Raw genomic sequence first — 26,884 nt, 5'->3', positions numbered from 1 at the left:
CTTACCGGGACACCGTCACATATTTTGTGATAAGACAGTTGACGGCGATCCGGAGTGAGCTGGAAAGAATAGACGTCTACGTCATCGTCTCCGCCGCCCATCAGTGCTTGATGAAGATCCTCGACGTATCTCTCCATCGGGACCTCCGTGTGGCTGGCCTCCTCCCGAACCTCATCTTCTGAAACTTGACATAAAGAATTTTCAGCACTCAAGACCGGCGTGCACGCACAAAGACGGGCCTTGTGTGTGTGTGTGTGTGTGTGTGTGGGGGGGGGGGGGCTTCATCGACTTCATACACCTGTAAGCTGCAGCACAAAGGTGAAAGGAGGAAAACAATATTATTGGGCAGGACTTTGCCAGGTGCAGGTGAACAGTTGGGCCAGTCTGTCGACTGATAGAACAGGTGATGGAGTAATCACTCGAAACAAGTACTCCTCAGAATGGAGTCCCAGGACACCTGTAGATTTTAACCGTTATAGACTGGACTTTCCGAGCACCCTCAGAAATGTCCAATCAAAATTTGTACATATAAGGCACAAATATTTATCACAGCTTCAAGATTTCGATTATTGGCATTTTCATTCGTTAAACTCGTGCAAGGGCGGCGCTAAGATTTTTCTCCTTGGGGGGCAGGGGGGTTCTTATGGTGACCAAGGATATCTCAGCAAAAATTTGAAAAAAATACAAACCCCAAATATTCTTCTGAAAATACTGATGTACATTCATGACATTTTCCCTGGTGCGGAAGGGAGGGAATGTGGAAAACAATCGGCAGAGAATATCTTAAAGTCAATTATCTGGCCTAGCATAATTCACAGTGGGCCACTAGTAAACATAAAATCTATTTTATTAGACAGAGATACAATTTTTGTCCCATGACATAAAAATATTGAAGTGACACATACACTGTAGACCTGTTCTATTATTTTTATTAATTTAATAATTAGCAATTGGTGAGAATAAATGCAAGACTTTGGATATGTGTTAGCTTGTGTGTAAAATCAGTAGACGTGAGCTGAAACCTGCAATTGTCAAAGTGTCCCTTTACCTTCTCCGTTCCACGCAGAGATGAGATCGGAGAGAGCGAGCGTGAAGCCAGCACCAAGGTTGCCGGCAAAGTCAACTCGCAGGAAATAAGGGATCCCTGGGTGTGTTGCCACGGTGATCTGTCTGACTGTTCCGTTCATGCTGCAACCTGAAAACAAGTTTCAGTCTGATTTTTCAACTTCCGTTACATTAATATTTTAGTTACCCCAAATTGCCTCACTTTCCCGTTTCACTCAGTTAAAAAATCCAACGTTTGAAACACCGTATTCTAAAAAATAAAAATAATTAAACAATTAAATATGACATCAGATGTCAATATGAATACAATGCCAGATGTCAGTAATAATTAAATCATTGCAATGAAATCCACAAAATCAGTTTTAAAATAAAATAAAATAACTTTTAGTTTATTGGCAACATCTTTGAGTTCCTGTGAAATATTTTGAGAACTTTTACTTGATTGCGGATGTCCAGGCTAGAATAGGCGATTAGCGGTTCCAGTGGAAGTGGGAGTAAGATCAACATCCTCCTTGCTTAAATACAAGGCAAAGAAATTGGAACTGAAGGGAAAAAGAGCGTCTTAATTGGCAGTTAGGCGAGTTGCTAGTTGTCTCTGAGTCCTTTAAGACAATTTGCAATAATGTGACATGACAGCACTCGTTTTTTTTCTTACTGTATAAGCTGCCAAGCAGACTGCGCCGTACGCCAAAATCTTAACGCGGCAGATTAAAGTTGACCCTTTGTGCTTCGAGAAGGGGTGTGGCAAGAGGAGGGGACCGAAGGGGATGATGGAGATGAACGCTTCAACTTTAACCTCATAAATGGAGCCCAGCTAGTCATTAGTTACTGTAACATCTGGTCTGCTGGGATGATGAGGCTGTGGTAATGACAGAAGGACATTCCAATTATATATTAAAAAAAAAAAAAAAAAAAAGAGCTCTTTGTTAGGAATTGCAAACGGCACAAAAACCCTCGGAGGATCCTGAAGTCATTCTCTTCACGTGCTTCACACAGAATCGCTGGAGTGTTCAAATGATCATTCGCTCCACTACAGTTTGGGCTCATGACCTTTGACCCTTTCATCCTGTTGTCTTTTGTTTATTAGTTGTCTTATCAATATTATAAACGGAGCAAAACACAATGCTAGGTTCCGTAAGTGCAAAGCGAGCAAGGGCTTGCCAAAATTGATAATGACAGATTCGGAGAAGCAAGATATTCCCCATCCACAGCCTTATATAAGACAATTGATTTCTTTTGTCGTGGGAATTGTGTTGTCAGCTCACTTTGGATTAGCCTTTTAAATTTTACTCTGCAATTAAAATGTGTCCAGTGAGGTTTTGAAAGTGTCTCCCCACTGCACCTCAGCAGAACACCCAAAAACCAAAATGCGCTTGAGGTGTGCAGAAAAGTTCTCTTCCCTCCTCTCCTGCACACCTCAAGCGCTTTTTGCGTGTTCTTGTAACCACTTTGCAAAAAATTTGCAGCACTAGGGAAGTCATATTATGCGCCTGTGTCTTACTTTGGCTGTACGGTACATGACATCAAATGAAGTGCGTCGCTGCACAGAGATTGAATAATATCACAAAATAATGTCCCGATGTTTGCTTTATGCTAGCCGTAAAAACATACTTACGGTTATTAGCACACTGCAATGTCCGATCGAAGGCTTTATGAAAATGAAATTTACTGAACGCTTGTTTCCCTGTTCATTCAAGCTGTAACTATCAACTATTGTTTTGGTTAGGCTGCCAGCCAATCAGCAACCTAGATTTTGCACGCATAGCGTAATTACGTCACTGTACGCAAGCGCTTCAAGACCGGAAGTTATATGAGGCGTTGACGTACCGTCAAAATGGTAAGCATATTTTTGTGCAGAACGCATACATTCGTTAATTATTACTTTTTTTTTTATTTAAAGCGTCCAGCCGGAACCAGGTTCTTGATTTAGTCCTATTAAGACACTAAATAATGCATTATATGCGTAAATGGACGGATTTGAACTGGAGCAGCTGGCTAACGTAGCTATGATGCTAAATGGTTAGCCATTAAATAAAAGTAAATGGCTAATTTGCAGTTCTGATTTAACCGTGACCGATCTATCGATAATTGCCACTTTGTAACTCGTCGTCACTTATTATCATGGATTATATATTTCTAACTTGATTTTTCTCGTCTGGGTTGCATGTGTTCTGTGCCACGTAGATGCAATGGTCCCATTGAGGACGCTTCCATCACATCACTTGCACCATGGTGCCTCATTTGAATAAATCAAATGATCAATTGCATGTGCTGACACAAAAACAAGTTCCTAGAATAACATAACTTGAACCTGACACTTTTAGTACAGTAACATTTCTGGTTTTCAAGGAACTATTGATGTGCAAGCAGCAGGTTAAGTTCAAATTTCTCACCCACTCCTTCTAGATGGAAATTGAATGCATTGCTAACCGAGGAAAATAAATCTTGTGTTGCTGCAGCTCACCTTTTGTGGCATGTGTTCCAACACATTTGGAACTGAATCATTTTCTTCATTTTGCAGTCAGCCATTTTCAACTTCCAGTCACTGCTCACGGTGATTCTTCTCCTGATATGTACGTGTGCCTACGTCAGAGCGATGGCTCCCAGCCTGCTGGACAAGAATAAAACCGGGTATGTGTGCTTCATTTGCAGCTTTAACAATCTGTGGACTACAGCTTGATGTTTACGTCCAGTAGCAGTGCATGAATCAGCTTCCAAGTTTGGTGACATTATCTTTGTGTTCACTGGATCATCCCACTCGTAGTTTATCTGAATTAAATTCAGATTATCTCCCGCATGCATTCCATGTCAAGGCCTCTTTTCCGGTATCTTTGTCCTGGTTGCAGAGTGAAAATGTGACTTTATCTTTCAGGCTTCTGGGGATCTTCTGGAAATGTGCGAGAATAGGTGAGACAATATTTGTCAGGTTTAAGTGGAGTGATCTTGATATGATTCCTGTGCTTCAGGTGAACGGAAGAGTCCTTGGGTGGCCTGCTGCTGTCTCATCATGGCATTTAGTATACTATTCCTACAGTAGGCATCCGAAATCGGACGAAGGAAATGGCAACAACAAGAACATTGTGGACAATGACAGCGATCGTGGCAAGAACTCCAGTAGCTGTTGGAAACTGCCCTCCCTCGCTTTTTGCAGCCAGAAACCAGAGTATGTGCGGACATGCAGCTCTGGCCCTGTTCCATTATTGTGGGTGGGACACCGTCCGGTTGAAAATCCATGTTTGTAAATCAATGTCTGTCATTCAAATGTCTCAAACAGTTGCCGAAAAAAAAAAGTAGCGATTGGGTTTTCCTCATTTACATGTTTCATATCGTCCGACAGCCTTTGTCGATGGGTTGGGCTTGAAGGTGTGTCTGATTAACATCACCCCGCCCCACCCGTTGACGATTGAAGAAATCACCGTATCTAATCCACAGAAGACTCGAGTGGACTATGGAGAACGATTCAAGTGTAAATCTCTTTTGCTCGTTGCAGCGAAGAGGGGCTTTTGTGATAACCTCTCATGTGAGTTTCCTGTCGACACTCAAACGTGTCTCCGACTGTTAGCGGATAGCGACCACATCTTATGCTCATACTCTTCAAACAAATGAGATCCAACACAAGAGAAGCAGGAGAACGGCGTCAGCATGAAATGGTAATTCCATGGAAAGTTGCTGTTTCTTTTTAATTTTCCAATAGCAATGTACTTAAGCAGACAGAATAAAGTCGGGGCCACGCATTAGTTGTACCTTCTCTTTTTTTAAGCGTCCAGAGCAGCAGCAAGCACATTATATATATTTTCTTTAAGGCAGGCAAATGACCATATGAAGCAGCAAATAAAAGTTCAAGAAGATTTGAAATGTAGTAATGTCCTAATCTATATAGTATTGCCTTTACTTCCTTATTCGGTCTTCAAATTGCAGCATTCTTGCTTCCGTCAACTGCAAGTGAACTTTAAACAGATAACCGAAGATAAATCATTTCCGCTTGCCCGTGTCACGCCGAGGTCTAAATAAAGAGGACAACTTGTTGACTCACTCACCTTCCGTAGTCTGCTACCTGTTGAGTGTCCGTATCCCGTCACCCCCTTCCGTGTTCCGTGCCTTGTTAGGGAGCCGTGTTGGCCCACGTTCATTTCAGGCCCTGCCAGGTCGAGTTCAAGTGATGCCTGCCGGCAAAGTCTCGATTTATCAGGCCGCCACACGGGCGCAGGAGAAGCGGGATGCTCTCAGACGTCTGTTTCTATCTTGGGTCAGCGGAGATACTCATGTCAAGGAAGCACCTTAATGTCTCTGTTGATGAAAGGGAAAAGATAAGGACGTTTTCATCGGCCAATGCTGGTGACACTAGCGAGACCAGCATAAAAAACTAACTAAATGGTGGATCCCATTTGGTTTCCAACATCTAGAGGTCTCTAGACGCTTCTAATTCCTCCCACATGAAAAAGGTTTGGGTGATGCTCAAAACATGTCTCTGGTCAAAGAAGGAGACACCCTGACTGACCACAAAACTTAAAATGGCAAACCTGGATTTTTGTTTTTTAGGACTCTGTATTTTGAGTGAATATTTCTTCCAAAAAGAACCAAGTGTGCTTGCCTCAAAGAGTTTTTTTTTTTTTTTTGCCACTCCCTGTTGAAGTTTATTGTTAAATAAACCAAAGCAAAGAGAATTCCATGTGGGTCTAACCACACTGCATAACCTAACGAGTCACTCATCAAGAGAAAACATATTTTGCACAATACTCAGTTGTGCAATTTGTGCCCCTTTGGTGCGTAATTGTGCGGCTTTTCCGTGAGAAGTCAAATGACGTCAGCAACAGCATCATTAATATGCAGCAGAGACAATAAGCGGGGATTTCCAGTACTTTACAAGTAAAGTAATGAAATGATTTAATGATGACGTTCTCGTTATAATTTTCTGCCAACATGTTGTGTTAGAACTAATAACTGACCAGCCGATGAGCCTTTTACCGTTGTTGCTGATGCTTCAATTAAACACAAGGGGGCGGCAATGATCCGTTTTTCAATGCGCCCGAACTACTTATTAGATGTTAAAATAAAGAGGTCATTTATCGTATTAATTCAAATTTGCACATAAATATATGTTTTCTGCCAGTTTATTTTTAACTTAGTATTAGAAAATTAAACAATACATGTAATAATTTAATAATTTAAAAAAAAACAAAATTATATTCAAATCAAAATGTTTTTAATAAATTATGAAAATATAAAATACCATATTTCCCGCACCATAAGGCGCACTTAAAAGCCTTTAATTTTCTCAAAAAACGAAGGTGCGCCTTTTAGTATGGTGCGCCTTTTGTGTGGACCAAATTTAAGATTCTGTAAAGTTTTGTGTGGTTTCCGTAATGTGCAGGCGTAATATAAAGAAAAAAAAAAACAATCAGACGTCTAAACGTAACACATAGAGGAGTACGTACCTTCGTCGCCTTAGGTAAATAAATACTATCGTTTGTGTAAATCTGTAAAGTTGGTAAAAAAATTATTGCACTTCAAATAATTATTTTCAGAATATTCTCTACAATACAAAGACATAAAAATATAGACTAATGCAATTTTTAAAACTGTGAATTTACTATTTTATGATTTCATAATTATTGTTCTGTCATTTTGAGGATGAGCTTGAGGGGACAACACCAAAGGTTTTGCCTCAAGGTGGCCGCCCTGTTGGCCACCCTCTATGTTTTGCCTCAAGGTGGGCCGGAATCTCACCCCGAGTAGCTTCAGCCGCAACACCTGGATCGACTATGATGATGACGACGACAGCCCGGAGAAGGCTTGCCGCTGCTTGGCCATCATGAGGGGCGAGCAGGACGCGTTGGAGCAGTTGTTGACCTTAACCAAAGACCTCCGCAAGTGTGTCAGTGTTCCGAACCAATACATCCAAAAACACATAGGAAACGGGCAACTCCTCTGGATATCGCACTTGTTCAACACATGAGTTTTATTTTTTTCATTTAATTTAATGTTTAATTAAAAACATTAAAAGTTTAGACACGGGCCGAGTATTCCTTTCTTTATTTTACTGTAAGAAGATGAAGGCAGAATTACAAATAAAAATGTGGAACACACACACAAGACTTTGTCAACAATATATCACCAGCGCTTCTCTCTCACACACACGCACACACACGCATACACACACACACACACAAGCAGAAGGCATGCACAAGTAAGTCACCGCAAACACATTCAAGTGCTATCTTGCTACCTCGACGACTTTCACAGTGATGGAACGGATTAGTAGAGAAAGCCGGTTTTGAGATTGACGACAGAGTGGCTACGTTCAAATCCGGGGTGGGACAAAAATGCCGTTACATAGCCATTATAATGTCTATATGATGCTGATAATATAATAATATATATATATATATATATATATATATATATATATATATATATATATATATATATATATATATATATATATATAATATTATTATTGTTCATACTGATAATATATTTGTACTTGTATAGTACATTTTAATCCAATATATGTATCATTACACCATAACTGTATAGCGTCATTACGGTGATATTTCTTTTATTAGTTTGTCCCTTTTTTGAGATATTCTCATAAATGGTTTCTTTCGATTACTTGCAATTGTCATACCCCTGATTTCAACCAATGTTGACTTGTATCAGTTTGTCGACAAGTACAGTACAGAGATTTATTGTATGTTGAATTTTTTGTAAACTCCGACTCCACGGCTGTTGATGCATGAGAGGTTATTAATGGTCCAAAATGCTACCGATACAGTATCGTGAAAGAAAAGGCATATTAGTCAAGTGGTGGATACAGTGGTAATTAATGGATTCCGATGTAAACCTCTTTGAGTGCAGTCTGGAGAGCACTTTTGTCTCCGACAGTGATGCGGTGTTTTCCGAGCGCCTCGCCGCAACCTCTTCCCTTCTCACGGGAAGACGAGCAGCCTCAAGTGGAGCTCTGGTTTTGTCAAATGGCCAAACTTCTCTTTCTGTCGGACCTGACAGACACCAGGAAACAAAAGAGATATGACAAGGGTGTTAAGATACACCAGCACGTGTACATTTGGGCCCTAGGTGGCGCTCAACACCTGCCATTTTTACTGCTACACGTTGTTTTTCTTGATTTATGATTACTTCGAATATGAAAATGACTCTATAGCAAAATGTTTTGATATTTGAGACACTTGTTCAAAAATTGACTGCTATTATGGTCTCATTTTTCACAAGATTTTTTTTCCAATACGTTTTTCTTATACTTCAATAAATAGGTAAATGTCATTTGTTTTGGGATGGCTTGTGCAGACTTACTTTCCTGAGGCGTCCTTTAAATCTGTGTCCAGCCTGGTGTGTGACGTTGCAATAGAGGGCAGAGAAGACAAGTTAATGAGGTGGGCTGGGGGTTGCTTTTGGAGACACTTCAATGAGTAGCCTGTGTCCACCGTCCCACATGAGGAGGGAACAGCAAAGAGTATTTTTTAATTTTTTTTACATTTAGGATGGGATAAAAGAAACAAAGGAAAAACGCTAGACAAGCAATGAGGGATTAGTTCAGAACAAGAAGGTGAAATTGAGAAAATTAGTGAAATATTACAAGGAACAATTGAAAGGAATCATTCAAGAAGTCCAAAAGGTTGCCTGGCGTGATACTTTGTTGACACTAACGCGAGTGTCCGTGTCCTGGTGGGGCAAACTCTGCATTTGAGTGTCTGGGCGTGAGCTGTAGTTGACAGCAGCTCCTGCATGAGTTTATTCCTTTCCTCCCGCCAATTAAAAAAATAAATAAATAAAAGGTGACTGTGGTTCTCCTTTTCCACATGTGAGGACATTAAAGTAAGCAGACTTAATTGCCAAGCCTACCGAAATAGTTTCCTAAATTAATGAATAGATATATCACAAACCATGATGCAAAACACCTTAAGACCATTTGACACTGGTTTGACATGAATGCTCATACATGCATATGCATTGAAGACTAACTTTCAACCCCCGGCAAAGAAAACACAACGAGGGCAATTTGCGACTAATGTACAAACCATCAAATGAGCAGCGAAGGAGTTAAAGCCACAAAGTGGACCTTAGAAAAGCGAATGAGTCGGCGTCAGGCCGTATCAGATGGTTAGTACAGTTTCAGGCTCGGAGCTTTTTACCTCATGCAAGTAAATGTGTGTGCCGCCCTCTGTTGGTCATACCTTGTAAGGGGACATGGAAAATCAAGCTCAACAGACAAAAGTGATTTGAAGTGAACCAACCAAATGTTTTTTTGTTTCTTGCGAGCAACCGCACACAAGTTTTCTACAGAATGTATGTTCAGTTGGTGTGTTAACCCGTGCCGGTGGGCCTCAGAAAACTCACTTGACGATGCTGGGCGGAATGTGGACGTATTCCATGGGGATGATGCGTCCCAGCTCCTGCAGGCTGCCCACGTACTTGATTTTACTGCAGAACTTGGAGCTGAACACAAAACACAATGTTGGACATTCAAGTTAATATCGACTAATGTGTATTCACCCGCCGTTAATCGAATGAAAATTGGGACAGATAAATGCAATGAACCTTATGAAGGGTCTGGTGATGCCTAAGAGTGTTCTGATGAACCAGGAAGGATGGACGATGATGAACATCTTCAGGTTCTTCTTCAGCCTGAAAGAAGAGTAGTCGGAAGGAAGGGATCAATAATACATTAAAACCACATTATGAAAAAAAAAAAAAAAAAATGAAGAGTGACCTCCTGTCAATCATCTGGTAGCACTTCTTCATCCATGTGAAGCCAGGCATCCTGCGGCGAGGTGTGGCGCCGTTCAGGTAGACAATCATGTAGTCCTCTGCCACCATCAGCTCCAAGGTGCTTATGACGTACCTGCGCATAAGAAGACGGTGGAGTCGCAGCTCCATGGAAGTGTTCTAAGTTTGGATGCGTGTGTTTCAGTTCTGAAAACTGCATCGGCACATGTGGCTTCCCCCCCCCACACACACACACACACACACTTCACTCAAGCGGTGGCCTATCTGAAGCTGGCTCACAATGAAATGCAAGTCAAGGATTTTTACTTACAAGAAGAGATTTTCCATGACATAGTTGTAACTGTCACAGTCGCTATCAGGCAGGAAGCAGGCTGCAAAAACGATGATGGCGTTGCGCTCGGCGTAATAACCTGCCACGTGAATGACGGGGGTTACACCAGTCAAGAGGAAACAAATAGACGGGCGTCTATACCTCCATGAGAGATGACCCTCTTGTAGGCCTCAATGCACTTCATATCGATGCGATGCTCCTGCTCGCCAATCACGACACTCCTCCACAGCCGGCCGTCCTCGAGCCCCTCGCTAACTCCGTCCGGAGGGACGGGCGGATCGCGCTCCTCTTCGGACGTGTCCAGCTCCTCGATGTCCACGTCCAGGTCATCTCCGGTGTCGAGAGCCGCATCCTCGTCGTCCGTGTCCAGGACGTCCTCGGAGAGCAGGGAGCCTTCGCTGCGCTCCAGCGACACGTTCATGGGCGGCGCCGTCAACTTACGCCTCTGACTGGAGCCCCCCGACACGTCCGCGGATGAGGCAGGGTCTGCCACAGGGTATAGTAGAGAACATTTTTTTTTTCTTAATTGAAGGAAGGGAGGAAGCAAGGGAGGGAGGGAGAGAGAAAGTAAGAGAGAAAGAAAGAAAGAAAGAAAGAAAGAAAGAAAGAAAGAAAGAAAGAAAGAAAGAAAGAAAGAAAGAAAGAAAGAAAGAAAGAAAGAAAGAAAGAAAGAAAGAAAGAAAGAAAGAAAGAAAGAAAGAAAGAAAGAAAGAAAGAAAGAAAGAAAGAAAGAACGAACGAACGAACGAACGAACGAACGAACGAACGAACGAACGAACGAACGAACGGAAGGACGGAAGGAAGGAAGGAAGGAAGGAAGGAAGGAAGGAAGGAAGGAAGGAAGACATACACTGTTCCTTAAAGTGACAGTAACACAATTTTACATAGTTTTCGCTCCGTACAAGCAGGTCATTTACTTTGTGGTGTTGTTTTTTTACCTTCCCCGTGCTCTACAGTCTCAGCTTCCTCACTGGATGTCCTCCTCCTCATCATCATCATCATCGTTGTCCCCGTCACTTCTGCCGGCCGATCCTCCTGGGGCTCTCGCCTGTTCCGAGGTACACAAACGCCATCCATGACATATGCAATCAGCGCTATCAGCCATGTCCAGGATGCACAAAAAGACACCGCAAAAGAGCACAAACATAACACAGCGACATGTTTAAAGGAATAAAGTAAGTTTTCAAGACAAGCTGCACGTGTGGGATGAAGGGAACAATACGGACCAGTGTTACCCGTACTACCCCCCACTCTCTATCCCCTTTCAACATAGACCCCCCGCCCCACCCCCGTGACTCATTACCATAATTTGTGTCAACAATAGCGGAGTTCACATAAGAAACGTGGACACACACTCGCATCTTATTTACACACCTACCTTAGCATGGAGTAGCTTCTTTGCAACTGTGTCACATGACCACAACACTGACAGACACACACACAGGCACACAAACAAAGACAAGGGAGGGCTGCGTACCCCAAAGGGGAGGGGGCAATTCATCAGAATTACAAAGCGGGGGCCGAGTGATGCAACTGTTAATGAGGAGCCATCATTAAAACTGCGCCACACACACACACACACACACAAACAAAGATGCATGGGATGAACAAAAAAATATATAACAATACACAGTATTGCAAGTTCCAGTAAAATTGTACTGAGAATTATTCTTAATATTGAGTCCCCAGGAAATAATACTACTAAGACTGATAAAAACACTAATGATAAAAATAAAATTCCAAAATGCCTTTTTTTTTCTCAAATATTATATAAGGCACAACTAACCTGGACATGAGAAAGTGGGCGTATCCCTCAGGCACATACTGGACGCAATCCTCCCGCACCGGGTCCTCGTATTGAGCGTGACAAGGTTCAAAGTAGCTTTCGTCCCGCTCGACTACAAAGTCCGCATGAGGGACTTGAGTTGAAAATTCGGCGTAGACGTCTGACGTGTTCCTCGCTGGTTCGGGACCTTCCTGGTTTTCTGTCCTTTGGTCAACATGGTGGTAATTGTAACCGCTCTGAGGTGAACCTTGAAGCGTTGTCCACTGGTTCGTAGCTCTCGGATTGGCCGGATGGGGTAAAAGTTGTGATGTCATATTTTGGCATCTGGTAAATGAGGGACGGACAAGTCAAATTGTCATACAAACAACCCACACACACAACTGAAACTTGGTTTAGTCACTTACCCTAAATTCTGAGAACGGTTTTGGTGAGAGGCCCAAAGATCTACCTGGTGGTGCTCAAGCAAGCAATCATCAGCCCTTTCAGTTTGTCCATCATAATAATCCAGTGAATCACCTTGGAATGGGTCGCTGTTTGGTGGAAGTGAAGAACATTGAACGAGCTCCTCTGTAAAACTCAACAGATCGTGAGACCTTTGCACCCTTGTCGGTTCTTCCTCTGGCCCCTCTTCATCATTTTCCTCCTCCATCAAATCTCCAGAAAACGGTAATCCAAGGGCCTTGTCGCTCGGTACGCCCGATTCACTGGCGGGCGTACTAACCAAGGAGCTCGTGTGAGAGATGGCGGAGCTATTGCACGATGATTGCGATGTGTCTCGTCTCGGTAACGAATCCCCCCAGACTTGTAAGTTGGGATGGGGTGTAGATGAGTTGACGGGTGAGTGGCCACTGTCTGAACCCGAATCCTCCATGGAGATTTGAGAGTGGACGTAAACCTCCTCTCTGGTTTTGAGGAAGTGATCCGATGGGTGTCTCAATGAAGGTGACATACTTCTGCCAAAGACGTTGGATTTATCTTCATAGGACCCTTGTTCCAATTGTGTTTCACTTCCAGACAATGGTCTTGACTCTGACTGGAAAACTTGGGTAAGACTTTGCTCCTCGCCGGTCGAATGATCATTCTGGATCTGTCCACTTTGCTCTGTCGTCTTCTGATTCTGAGCTTTCAGCACGGAAACGGCATAGGAAAGCATGTGAAACGTTTCCATGGGCTTCCGAGATCCTTTTGATGACCCTTCGGTGTCTTTGGGAGACTTTAATGTTCCTGGAACGATAATGTACTCCATTTCAAGGCACGATGACGAATCCCCGTCTGAATTGGACCTCAGTTCGTCTCGACTGCCCGGGCTCAATTTGAGTGTCTCTTCGTCAACACCAGAACTGGGGCTGAGAGACATTGCCTCTTTCATGGAACATTCTTGGCTTTGATTATCAGCGAGAGTCAATGGTGGTGACGCTGGTCCAGAACTTTTGGGTTTACTAGACGCAAGACTCGCCGAACTATCAGGGCTTTGAGATAAAGAGTCTTTATTCTGGATTGGATATTCACAACTTTCCACTAAATTTGACTGCTGATCCTCTAAAAATGCCTGACAGTTGTCAACCAGAAGAAATGGAGAATGAACCTCGACTGTTTTCTCAGCTGAACTCGAGTCACCCTGCTCCTCAAAATGAAAGATTTTATCTGAACCGCTTCCGTCGGATTGCGTTTTGTCTTCTGCGGGTTTGGTCACGGCTACGAATGGGCTGGACTGCTCTTCCAGTTGTATCGTATCTACGACAGGACCGCAGTCAATCTCAGGAGAAGTTGAAATGCTCCAACTGCAGCCTCCTACATTGTCGTAGTCTGAAGTGGAGATGACCATGCGAGGAACAGGAAGATTCCCTACTGGATCTGACCGTCCGCCTTCTTCTCCGTCTATTACTATTTTGACACTCTGCTTTTGACCCATCGGTCCGATATCCTTTTCTCGTTCTCCTCTTTCTGCTTCGCTATCCTGCTTTTTGGTTGCAGTCTCCCTTCCGTCCACTAAATCAGGGTGACTATGGTCTTTCCCATTCCCAGGTGCTTCTGGGCTTGCGGATGAAGAGCTGTCTTCTTGTATGGTTGTGTTCCACATTTCCATGCCTCCATAGGAGAATCCCTGAGGGCTTTCCAAGGAAGCTCCTCCTCTCATGTTGGGAGTCGCCCCAGCGAAGTTTCCAGAGTCTTCAGATAAAGGTGTCATGAGTGGAGAAAAACTGTCATCTCGGATTGTCGTATTCCACATGTCAAGCGATTCCGGGTATGAAGTGGTGGTTCCGCTATCTGATTTCAGAAAACCCTTCTGTGCCGAATAGGTCCAAAAATCCAGCGTCTGCATTGCTCTACCTGCTTTACTCTCCTGTGCTTCATCATTGTCCTCCTTCGATGTGTCTGGCGTTAAAGTGTTGAGTATCATTTTCTTCTTCTGTGAAGAAGGGTTAGGGTTAGGGTTAGGGTTAGGGTTAGTCGTTTCTTTAACTCCAAAGACGCCAGCTTTGCTTTCAACTTCCTCTTCTGGTGGCGTCAACTGGAGATCGGCCGCAGTAACGGGGTTCCATTGATCACCAAGTTCAGAATCCGGGTTCCAGTTTTCATATGATTCTGTCTGTTCGGTGATCAAACTAAGCTGTGGTTCCAAGCTCCAGTCCCTCTGTGACCTCCCTTCCCTACTTGTTTTTTCACCATCAGACTCTTTGTACCGTAGTTCCTCCAGATTCTGAGGACTCTCTGTCCCTCTGGTTCTACTCCAGGCATCATTCGAGGAAGGCGCGTCGAAGCCAAGCTCCTCCCAGGTCTCGGACAAGGACGACGAGACGCTGTCCTTGTGCTGCAGGCCGCTGATCCTCTCTGCCACGTCTTCGGGGAAGAACCTGGCGCCGCAGCTGCCGGAAGGGTGACCGCCCGCCAGGCTATTGACCGGTGTGGGAGGAACCACAGTTTCCATCATTTCCATGACTTGACAGTCTGGATCAGAAGAAGAGCGCCTACTTTCCAGACCACCCAAAGAACTGGGATCAGAGAAATCCACCGTGTTTAGTTCCTCGTATTCTGAGAGGCTGGAGCTCCCCGCCGTTTGCTGATCGTTGTCTGTTTTTCCTGCGGAATTCTGGAGGACGTGATGCGGATGGAGCGGCTCAAAATGAAACTGATCAAAGAGATCATTCCTCTTTTTGTTTGAATGCTGACGCCGCCTCCTCTCGGGCGGTGCAGGAGGTGAGAGGGACAACAGCCCCAGGGGGGAGGGGTTCCTCAACAGGAGGCCCCCGGGACCCACCGCTGACCCAATCATCTCGGCAACAGGGCTGTCATCGCTGAGAAACACTGAGCTCTCCTTGGAGGAGCGGCTGCTGCGGATGGTGTTCATACCGCTGTCGGGGCTCACCAACTCCACACTTGCTTGGACTCCTCCTGGATCATTCTCACCCTCTGGCACCACCCTATAGGAACACAAAAAGAACAAGGTTGGACGACGTTGCCTTTTTGGATAATTGCCCCTTTTACACACCTCTCCATTGCGACCACATCTCCAGCAGCTCCCTCGGCTCTCTCGGTGTCTGAGCCTTCCATGTCATTGATGCCAGACGAACCCTGGGAGAACTCCACGCTGCCCGCCACCCCCTCGGTGGAGGACGTCATGCTGCTGGGGCGACAGGCTAGCATGGAGCTCCGCCGATCCACAAACTCCTTGAGGAGGCCACGGATCTCTTCCTCCAGCAGCAACAATGACGTGCCCAGAGGCGAGAAGCTATTTAGTTGGACCTGGTAGACCTGTAGATCACCCCTGGTTTCTGGTTCGCCAGAGAGAGACACGCTGGTGGTCTCCTCTAGCTCACAGCAGATCTGCATTATTAAAAAAAATATATTCTACAATGAAACCATGCTACTGAAACATCTGGCAACTTCTTAAAATCCACGTTACCTAGAAGATATTGTCCGAACAGAAAAAAAATGGCAGTTAGCAGATATTTTACCTGGTTGAGGAATTCACTATTTGACGAATAGACTGCCACCTGCAGGCGGGGAGGAATAATCGCATCTTCAATGGCCAAGAGAACCATCAGTCCGTCATAGGCGTGACGATTGCAGAAGGATTTCAAGGCTTCTTCGTAACTATGCCAGTGCTGGGAAAGAATCAAGAAGTATCAACATGAGCAGCCAAAAACACAGATGCTCATTGTGGAAACTTTCAGTTCCTCAAATTAGTAACAAATATGCAAAATATCTTCTGTCTATTGAACGCTTAAGCTTGATAGATTTTTTTTTTTCCATACATCTCATTCACTTAAATGATTTGGGTTTTTATTGTGTGTGGAAAATGTGGAATTCTGTCAAAACTGGGAATGTTTTGAAGGTGTAAAAAAAAAACAAAGCACCAATGTCTTGAATTATTTGTAAATTTGATCTGAAACAGTAGAAAACTGAGATTGGAAAAAAAAGTGAATCATTTTGACACGGAGTAACCTATGAAGCAGAGGGCAAGAAGAAACAATCATAATAGTAGTGCAAAAATGATTCATAAGCTTTCTGCTGTGGTTACAGTCGACAAAGTCCCCCAACTGCACATCTGATTTCCCTCGCAAAAGGAGGCCTTCATCAATGATAGACAAAGCTGTCACCGTGATTTATCGGCCGGCAATTAGCGTTTGCTCTTAAAACAGCCGCCGCGCACAGATTATGCTAATTCTCTTGCGGTGACGAATGACTGCAGAAAGATCGTGGTAACGGATCGGCATGTTTGTTGAGCAAAAGTTACCCCAAAAAATATTTGCTCATTTTGTTTGGTTCACTTATGCAACTGTTGATTTTGCTTTTTTGGAGTATAAAACCAAACTGAAAAATGCCAACTTGTAAATTCAGGCTTTTAGCTAAGATTTGTCGAGAGATCGTCAAATATGCACAGCGAGTGGAAACGTAATTAAGAGAGTGGAATGCCATCGCGTGTGGGCAAGGAGAGATAGCGTAGCCGCTAAAAAAAAAAAAAAAATTGTGTGTGTGCATGTTTGTGAGATTGATGAGGGTTGCAGGCTGTCTCTCTACCCGGGCTGTGTCAATATTAACCTGCCAGGATGAGGTAGCACATCACTCCTCCCTCCCCCCATCCATCTCCCCAATATGGCTGCTATCCGACCCATCCATCGTTAACGCACACATGATACACACGTACATACACTTCACTGACAGCGGCCATTTCTCAGCACTGATATCCTGAAGAGTGCAATGAGGCTTCCCACAGGCACTTACATATTCAAGTTGTATACGGCCCACGAGCCGCAGGTTGCCCACCGTTGCTTTAAAGTTACAACACACACACACACACACGAGCATGGAGAAGATGGAGCGTGCAAAGATGGGATGCGATGACACGCAGGGAGACAGTCTGTCCGCCATTTGGCTCTTAACGGCGTAAATTAGCCACCCATCTAGTTCCACAGATTGCACTTCCTTACAAATTAGCAACATGTTAGCACTAATCCGCCTCAAAAACCGCAAGTGATTTGAAGTGAAGGATGTGGGGGGGGGTATTCGAAGGTATTGGTCAACTGCTGCAATAATTTTTTTGACAGGTTGAAAATTGAATTCATGTAAAACTGGACTGAAATGCTGTGTTGAGTTGTTTAAATGTCAGATATGAAGTTGCAATGGTTTGAATCAGTCAAAAAAAAATATAAGGTAGATGTTAATATGTAAAATATTGTAATTTGGTAAGTTTGTTGTGAAAATGCCAAAAACATTTTTACATGTTTTCATTTTAAAAATATTGAAAAACAACAACTTGTAATATTTGAAATTATAAAAATAATATATCAGTGTTTACCTTTATTATGTATGGTCAAAATACTGTGATATATTGGTGTGATATATTAGATATAAACTTTTTTTTTAATATTTAAAAAATATAAAAACAGTAACTATTGCGACTCAACATTTAAGTGTTTTTAAAGTTTTAAACTTTTTATACATTTTTTTTACCTTTATTTTTTACGTCAAAATACTGTGATATTAGATATTAGTTTTTAAATATTAAAAAAAAAAACTGGAAATTTTGTGACATTTTGCGTGTGTATTTAATGTCTCACAATTTTTACAGATACATATTAAAAAAACTTGTTTGATACTTGTTGGAACTTTTTAACCCTACACACACACACCACATACACACACACTTGACTCCACAGGCATGTGTTGTGTTTTTCCACGCCGGCGACACGCACAGCCCCAGGTGCACAGTTCCTCACATCGGGCCCCGATCATAAGTCACATAAGCTGGCGCGCAAACCCAGTCCAAAGGGGCGTTTCCCGCTGTCGCCGACAAAGAATTAATCAAGCGTTTAGCCATTTAGGTTCTTTGCATACCCTTTGCATACTCAACACAACGCTGAGAGACAATCGCCGCTTTTCCGCCACCCTGATGAATCCATCAAGGCGGCTGAGATTTATATACGCGTCTGCCTTCACAGCGGAGGCCACCCCGCTGAAACGCGCACACATCAACACTAGAGGGAAGCAGGAGGGGAGGGGGGGGGGGGGGCAGAGTTTGCATAAAACAAGCGCATATGTCCATCTTTCAGTCTCTTGATGATGATGCTTCATTCGCTCAACGCGGGGATTTGTTGAAGGGGGGCCGGCACGAGCTGAGTCCACAAATGTTTTGTTTTGTTTATTCGCTCGCAAAAGCCCAAAGATGCTACGAGGAGGGAATGAAAAAAAAGGAGGACTTAAAAAAAAAAAAAAAAGTTAAGATGATTAAAGCAGGGAGTCAAGTTAAAAATGTTCTTTACAATATGTTCTAGGCTCTCCCACTGGTCTAAACACGGCATTCTGATTTACTGCGTTTGTGGAATATGAATTAAGCCGAAAAACGCACTCATGGTCACGGCAGCCGATTTTGAGGACTTGCCATAAAACGCAAACTCCACAAGTCCGGAGTTTCAAACTTTTCGCGAAATTCAGCCCTTGAAGCCAATTTCACTTGGCAATGAGAAATTTGGTGGGCATGCCAACCATGAGTAGACCCACAAAAACATCTCAAGAATCTGCCATTTTTGGAACAATTAGGACTCATCTGGAATATTTTTCAGATTGTCAAATTCACTGTGGCAGTGAAGTTTGATGACTTATGAACGATCTTGTTAAAGTTATGAGGAGGAACTCTTTCAGTTCAATATCCCCAAAAATTAAGTGAGAGGGTGCTCTTCTTCAATCAGTCCCCAGGAGGCCTGCGCTGCACCTTCTGTCTCCTGGTGCCTCCCATCAGAAAGGCATTTAGCGAGCGCTGTGGCTGCGGGCCCTGTCATTAGCCAGCGTAATTATTTGTGCAAGGAGCATCGTGGCAAAAGTGGCTGCGCGTAAGCAAACAGAAGGGCCGCAGGACCGAGAACAAACAAGCCATTAGAGGCCATCCAAAGCTGTGAAAACCGCAACAAAAGACCAACTGGGACTAAACACCCGAAAAAAGGTAAAGCGGTCTCCGGAGGAAGTGACAAACAGGAAGCGTATTCAAAAAGCATAAATGTCCATATTAACACATTGGAGGGGGAAAAAAAAGAAACAAGACATTACTCACAAAGTCATGTTTGTGGCTGCGGGCGCTGTCCCTCCTACAGTTCATCAATTCCACAGCATGACAAGTCGTCATCCCGACAATGCTTCATCTGCTTGTGCTCATTTGCATACACACACATGCACACACTTTCACACAAACTTGACAGCAACTCTAAGATTTGAGCTTCACGCTGCGTGATGTATGTATTGTCTTATCACCAAGACCACTTTCTTCACTTGCACTTCTAATGGATCAATAAAGTTTTTATCTACAAACCGAGATGCACGCCCGCACTAGAGACCACAAAAGTGGTGTGGCCGCCCCTTGGGAACAAAAACTGCAGTGTACGTGATTGGTTAATTCTGAACACAACCACGTCCCCATTTTTCTAAAAGGGTGTGCACACTTGTGCAACTACAATTCTGTCCGTTGTTTATTTATTTTTTAATTGGGTTGCACAATGGTGACACTAGTGGTGGCAAAAGTTTTGATGGTGATCTCAATTTCACATACTACAAGAACCTGATGTTTCAACAGGGGTGTGTAGACTTTTTATAGGGCAGCAATTGACAATTACCTTGGTTAAAATTTACTGTTGACTAGTAGTGTAATCTATTTGATTTTATGGAGGACTATACAAAAATCAAGGTATACTATTGAGAAGCTGAAATTCCGTTGATTTCGATTCGTTTGATAAACGATGAGTTGTCGATTAATCGTTACACCGCTTATATCCACTGTATTTGGTATCGCACGGTCCCAAAACTACAACCCGAGGAACCACACTGTGCAAAATCCCCAAGTTTTCCACTCAATCAAAGACATTTAGCCTAATGTCCATTTGTAGTTCAAATCTTTACCCACAAACCGAACTTAAACTTCACACACACACACACACACATGTCGCCAAACACACAAACCATTACCAGCTAATTGAAGGTAATTTATTTCCTTTTTCTGCAAAGATCCATTAAAGGCAGAAGAAGTCGCACCTCCGGAAATGACCCGGTCGTATGGCGCGCCCTCTTTTCAAACACAATTAAAACACCACGTATCAATACACACACTGCAAATGACACGCACGCAAAGGTGGGGGGGGGGAGGGCTCATCTTCTCACGTCATTAGCAGCCCACCATGACACTGGGCCGTTGGCCATTTCTTCTATATAAAGTCTCTAATGGGAGCCCCACTCTCCATGCTAAAATATGCACAGAGAGTCCAGCGCACGCACACACACAAGCCGTGAATGGTTATTTATTCACTAAACGAGGATGTGGGTGTTTAATGTTCCTTGGACGTTGGGTAGTGTTCCGGGGTAGGCAGAGCTGGAGCCCCCCGGCAACAGACATCATTTATTTTACACATAGCCCTAATACCGCGCGCTAGGCAGCCGCACTCAGATGGGCTTTGCATGGGAGGCGGATGTGTGCGTGTGTGTGGACGAACACATTAAGACACGGAGAAGGGGGAAACGGAAATATTTTGTGCGTGTTGGATCTTTTATTCCTTTCTCTTTTGAATCCATCCGTAGGGAGGAGACACCTGGTTGCAACTCACAGGCCTCATCCAAATGCACAACATTGCAGGGTGCACCGATTTTGCATAAACAAAAGGTTATTGAAAGTTTTACTAAAATGATCGTATTTGGGGGTTTGTTTGATTTGTAAAGGGGATTTTTTTTTTCTTTCCTGTTTTAAAGGAGAATAAATCATGAACCTAACTGGTCGTCTCTTGGCACATTTGATTTATTAATTGTTGTAGCTAGATGTTTTGATATATTTTGTATTTATTAATATGAGTATTTTTTCATTGTAATGGATGGTTTTATTTTATTTGATCATTATTTTGTTTGATCGTTATATTTATCAGTATTTCTAATTGTAATGAAGTGATTTTTTTGCCATTGCTCTCTGATTTTTATTAAATTCATTCATTTTTATCAAAATTATTGATATATTATTCACTTTTTGTTATGATGCAAATTCCTTTTCATTTGTTAATATTTATACATTTTTGTAGTGAGATTAACTTTAGATCAATATTTTTATTAATCAATGCATTTTTTATGCATTTATTGTACGAACATCATGTTTTAATCAATTATTATTCTGCAAAATGACTTCCGGTGATTGAATACTTTTCAATTCGTATTCAAATGTATTTACGGTCGTGAAGTAACCGTCTTGGTCCTCCAGCCTCATAAGATACACGTAGTCGCCGAGGCAACGATAAAGATGCTATTCCAGAAGATTGCTATTAAAGCACCTCCCTTTCTCATAAATGGAGAAGCTTACCTCCTCACCTACTGTGACCGAGGTGAGCGCAATGGTCGTCTCGCCGTCCGAGAACTCCTTGAGCTCCTTGGACAGCAGGTGCTCCAGACCTTGACCACGTTAGCACAACACAAGACGACTAAAAGTTACCTGTGATGTCAGCGTTCATCATTAGATGTATAGATTTCGCCCAATACTTGGGGCCCCACTCCAAATGAGACAGCATAGAGGCACAAAGAACATTTAAAAATCACCTTTTAGCATCCCCTTGCTATCACTACACCGCTCCAAGCGTCTCAACAGCTCATCCAGTTGCAAGCACCGGCGGCCATGTTTGAGCACGAAGGCTTCGCTTTGGAGCCGCAACGCCTCTGAAGACACACACGCAAAAAGATTTATTGGTAGGACTTTTGCCTCTTGTTTGAAAACTACCCACAGGCCTTTTTTGTTGACATGTCGAATAAAACTAGTTGTGTTGTTTTATCAGTCTTCCATGTTGACTCGCTTGTTATCTTCCTCTCAAGTTTTCACTCTTCGCTCCATCCATCACGTTTGCACCGATCACTCTCAAGTCAAGACCCAAATTTGGTTCTTGCCTCATTTGAACTTCACTGGTAAAATAAAAACAGGAGCATCTAAAGCATGTAATGCCATAAGTTATTAAAACTTTCCGAGACACACAACCTTCTTCTCCTGGTTGCTCTTGAGCGCCGCCTCGCCCCATTACCTCCCCCAGGGTGCAAGCGCGCCTCTCTCTCACCTCCGAGACTCTCCCTCAGCGTCCGTCCGACTCGCTCGGGTGCCTCTTGAAGAAGCTCTCTGGCGATCGTCATCGCCGCGGACGCCGGGCTGCAGTCATCATCATCATCCTGATGATGGACCACTCGCAGGATGCTGGAGTCAAACGCTCGGCTCTCAGAGCTGATGTGCATAAACACATACATTCACTGAATGCATTAGTGCAGACACCCCCCTCCCTGCCCCTCCCCCTTGCGTGTACCCATCCAGCAGGCCGTCCCGCATCAGCGTGATTGATAGTTTTCCTGCCCGATGGACTTTCATCAGGTCCAGGTCGTCCTTCCACAGTAAGAGGCTCTCGCACACTTTGATCTTGCGTAGGTAGCTCAGGGTCTCCGCGGGCAGCGAGGCGGACCCACGCCGGCCGCACAGCAGCGGCACACACACACCCAGGGAGGGATCCCTCTGAAGAGAATGAGACATGGAGGTCAAGGACAAACATGTAGACACACACACACACACACACACACTTGTATACCTGACTAAGGTGTAGCGCTAAGCACAGCGTGGCGGCCACAGTGTCCACATCCGCCTCGGGACCACCTAGCACAGCATGGATACACTTGTCACTCCACGCCTGGAAAAGACACACACAGACACGCACACACACACAAGGGAGATGAGTTTCAGTAAACAATCATGTCGGTGGGGGGGGGGTTGATATTGAATACTGACATTTCTTCAATATTTGACTGTGATTTGATATGTGTTGGGTGAACCCAATACACTGCATTAATATTGAGGTCTTTATCGGGGGGGGGGGGGACATGCAGCAAAATCAATTTGGGGGAAAAAAAAAGTTTATGTGAGAAGAGATGACTTGGCAATGAAGTGCTGCCGCTACAAGTGAAAATACAACGCCTGCTTTCTTTCTGTTTCCATGGGGGCCCACATTGGAAAAGCCGCAGTCCAATAAGTATCCCCCCCCCCCCCCACACACACACACACACACACACCCCGATTGTTGTCATGGAAACGAAAGGCACAGGTGTTAAAACAAATCGATCGATAGCGGACACGACGCTCATGCAGAAAGCTCGTTTATGCTACCATCAAATGGCAGAAGGGAATAAGGCCCAAAAGTGTTCGAAACAGGAATGACGATCAAAGCGAGGAATGACGTCACGAGATGGAAGGCTGAGAAGTTTGACTCGGCTTTTAAAATATATCAAGTGAGAAAGTGCGCGTGGAGATACTTAATGACCAAAAGGCTGGGAAATGGATGCAGAAATGTGATATGTGAAAATGTGAAGATGAGGATGGAGAAGAGAGCGAGAGGGAAGATGAATCAATAGTGGTCGACCAGAGAAAGGAAGTGATGCATTAGTGGGGAAACGTTCCACTTAGTGTCTTTTTTGCTCGCTGTGCATGTGTGCATATGTGTCAGCGTTCAATCTGGAAAACCTGAGATTAGCCAAGACAGTCGATACTTTTATTTGGTTTGTGACCAACCAGGTAATAGTTTAAACATCTGTTAAATTTCAAGCATTACGTGACCCAAAAAAAATATTTTATTCATTATATATATGTATATATATATATATATATATATATATTTTTTTAAATATTAGTCCATTAATTGTTTATTTGAATCGACAAGCTGACAGAAAATGAATGGATGGATGGATGGATGGATGGATGGATGGATGGATGGATGGATGGATGGATGGATGGATGGATGGATGGATGGATGGATGGATGGATGGATGGATGGATGGATGGATGGATGGATGGATGGATGGATGGATGGATGGATGGATGGATGGATGGATGGATGGATGGATGGATGGATGGATGGATGGATGGATGGATGGATGGATGGATAATTGTGCCAAATATCAAAATCGGTCTAAAAAAAATTCCTACTGGTCAAATCCTAAATTGTAATGCTGTACGTGTGCCTTTAAGGGGCGTGGCCAATTGACTGACATTAAGAACTTGGCCATGGAGTCGGCGCGTGAGGCCTTTGCTGTAAATTGTGGACTAAAGCAGCAACTTCCGAGTGTTTTTGTATATTTATATTTATTTATTTAATTTTGTTTTTATTTTTTTTTTGTTTTAATTGGAACGAGCCTGACAGGTTCGCAAGGATGAACTTGAACTTGACGAGCAGAGGGCCCACACGTTCTCCGTTCCTCACACGCTTATCGCAAAGCCTCCCGAGTTAAAGACGTAATCGGATGGGCTCCGGGCGAAAGGGAACAATGCTGGAAGTCTACTCAGCACATTGTCTTATCTGCAGAGCGAGACACGATAGATAGATAGAAAGAGTCGATGTGAGTAAGAATCAGGGCAATTAGGAGTATGGATGCTCTGGATGGTGGCCACGCACATCAGCAATGACAGAGAGGCCTGCAATGGCACAAATTAGCCTCGCTTACATTCAAATACATGGAGGACAAAAACAAAACAGGAGAAACTGGGTCAAGACTCCTTCATAGTCTTCCCACGTTTCCAAAATAATGTATTTTAGGTCAACTGAACATTCTAAGTTGTCAATCTGTTAAAAAAGGAGGTTGATATGTCGCTAAGCCGGAGATGCAGGTGCTTAAAAAGAGGGTAGATACATTTCGAGTTCCTAATTTGGTTTCCGTTCCAACTTTTATGGTAAATATCAGACTTTTGAGTAAAATGATTTTCTTGCACTATACGCTCTTTCAGTGATTTTAGAATGCTACTTTTGATTTCTCTACTTGCTTTTTAAATGCCTAGAGTTCTTTTGCTTTCAAATTTTGTACTTTTTAATTACGTGAAGCACATTAAGTTAACTTGTGCTACATAAATATAGCTGCTTTGCCTAAGGTAAGATAGAGAGGAATTAATGGTTTATTATGGTTTTTATTTCGTGTTGATTAATGATGCAGCTTAATTTATAGCAATTTTTTTTTGGACCCCACGCTACAGCTCGCTGACCCAAGTTTGAGTACCACTGACGAGTGCAATGCTTGCATGCAAGGAGAGGAGGATGTGTCGGGTGGGTAGGGGGGCCTGAACTTGTTGATGTCAATACGGAAGGGGTACACAAGCTTCTTCGTCCCTATCATACCATGCAACGGTGCTATCCATGTGTGGCTACAGGTGCAGCAACAGGAAAGGAGCCTGTAGCACGCACAAGGGGAGGCTTCTGTTATGTTGGGAGGCTCGCAACTCACCCCGAGTCTGCAGTCCACCCTCCGCAGATAGTCGTCCATGTCGGCCTGCGTCGGCGCGGTCCCACCGTGGAGCTCCACATAGGACAAACAATAATTCACTTAGGGACGTTTCTGTGGCGTGTCCATGCGTGTGTATGTGTGTGCGTGTGTGATGAGTGTGTGTATTGCTGAGTGGAGCGGAGTCCCCCCCCCGCTACGCTCGCACTGCAGCAGTCCCTCTGCAGCTGTGTATGATTGGCACCGCCCCTTCTCGCGAAGCCGGTTGGTTGGCTGCAGGTGACGGCCGGCACTAGTTGTAGTGGCGGAAGTAGAAGCGCGTAGGCTTCGTCGTGTATTACGACGTCACTTTTTTTTTTTTCTTTTTTTAAACTAACGCGCGTCGGTCATTTTGCCAGTAAAAATATATTAAAAACATATGGTGACGGAAGGAAGGAAGGAAGGAAGGAAGGAAGGAAGGAAGGAAGGAAGGAAGGAAGGAAGGAAGGAAGGAAGGAAGGAAGGAAGGAAGGAAGGAAGGAAGGAAGGAAGGAAGGAAGGAGGGAAGGAAGGAAGGAAGGAGATAGAGAACAGTACGAGCATAGACAGCAGTAGTGTGCTCTACTTCAGCACCATGGACAGCGGCAAGCGACTCGAAATCAGCAAGCGTTAAACAATTTCAACGAAAACTGCCGTACCATAATTCTCCAAAACATTGTTATAATTGAATATGATTGCTTTCAAGTTTCTTCCTTGAAATATGTGGAAGGTTTTTGCTGAAGCGGGCAAGCTTGGCCTCTTGTGTTGTTAATGGAAGCTGCCTCGTGCCGCAACACTGCAGAGAGAGCCAGCACAATTTAGGACACTCAGTCAATCAATATCAAGATTCTGATGCAACTGCAAGCAAAGCATCATGAAGTGGTTGGTTAACATATTTGTCACTTAGTGAGTCAGGAAGTTGTTTACTCAACCAATCCAATCAGTTAACCAGGATTTGTCATCTGTGCAAATTAGTCATTTGGTCAATGTGCCGACTATTTGGGGACTTAGTCAGCAACAAGTTAAGTCAGTCTGTGAACCATTAGATCAAAACGTCAATCAATCAGGTTATTGATTGAGTCTGTCTACCTGTCTGAGTTTGTCTGTTTGTCACTCCGTGGGTAAATTACCCATAAATCAGTTAGTGATCAATTTTACCAATGCAATTTCATCGTTGAGTCAGAAAGTCA

General features: G+C 43.6%; 2 protein-coding genes across 5 annotated transcripts; one reads left to right on the top strand and one right to left on the bottom strand.

Moving 5' to 3' along the window:
* The first annotated feature begins 2,787 nt into the window (after positions 1–2,787).
* Positions 2,788–4,799, top strand: tmem167a (transmembrane protein 167A). The gene is made up of 4 exons (XM_049763763.1): positions 2,788–2,902; positions 3,587–3,696; positions 3,938–3,972; positions 4,032–4,799. The coding sequence occupies exons 1-4, from the start codon at positions 2,900–2,902 to the stop codon at positions 4,100–4,102; spliced, it is 219 nt and encodes a 72-aa protein (XP_049619720.1). The 5' UTR covers positions 2,788–2,899; the 3' UTR covers positions 4,103–4,799.
* Positions 4,800–6,994: 2,195 nt separating this feature from the next.
* On the bottom strand, positions 6,995–25,941 carry LOC125994405 (protein prune homolog 2). 4 transcript variants are annotated; one of them, XM_049763737.2, is made up of 19 exons: positions 25,680–25,939; positions 23,006–23,104; positions 22,730–22,932; positions 22,490–22,650; positions 21,984–22,100; positions 21,751–21,839; positions 15,884–16,033; positions 15,418–15,752; positions 12,332–15,349; positions 11,928–12,251; positions 11,080–11,189; positions 10,283–10,627; positions 10,121–10,220; positions 9,794–9,925; positions 9,622–9,708; positions 9,421–9,519; positions 9,216–9,257; positions 8,377–8,409; positions 6,995–8,066 (listed from the first exon to the last, which is right to left on the bottom strand). In XM_049763737.2, the coding sequence occupies exons 1-19, from the start codon at positions 25,716–25,718 to the stop codon at positions 8,036–8,038; spliced, it is 5,514 nt and encodes a 1,837-aa protein (XP_049619694.1). In that variant the 5' UTR covers positions 25,719–25,939; the 3' UTR covers positions 6,995–8,035. The 4 variants fall into 4 exon arrangements, with proteins under 4 accessions (XP_049619694.1, XP_049619697.1, XP_049619698.1 ...); XM_049763740.2 differs by lacking the exon at positions 9,216–9,257 and having other exon boundaries at positions 7,082–8,066; positions 25,680–25,938; XM_049763739.2 differs by lacking the exon at positions 6,995–8,066 and having other exon boundaries at positions 8,392–8,497; positions 25,680–25,941.
* Between the last annotated feature and the right edge of the window lie 943 nt (positions 25,942–26,884).

Source organism: Syngnathus scovelli, chromosome 3 (assembly GCF_024217435.2).
Source record: "Syngnathus scovelli strain Florida chromosome 3, RoL_Ssco_1.2, whole genome shotgun sequence".
Lineage (NCBI taxonomy): Eukaryota > Metazoa > Chordata > Actinopteri > Syngnathiformes > Syngnathidae > Syngnathus > Syngnathus scovelli.
The sequence above is the reverse complement of the archived record's forward strand: the minus strand, read 5'-3'. Positions and strand labels throughout refer to the sequence as shown.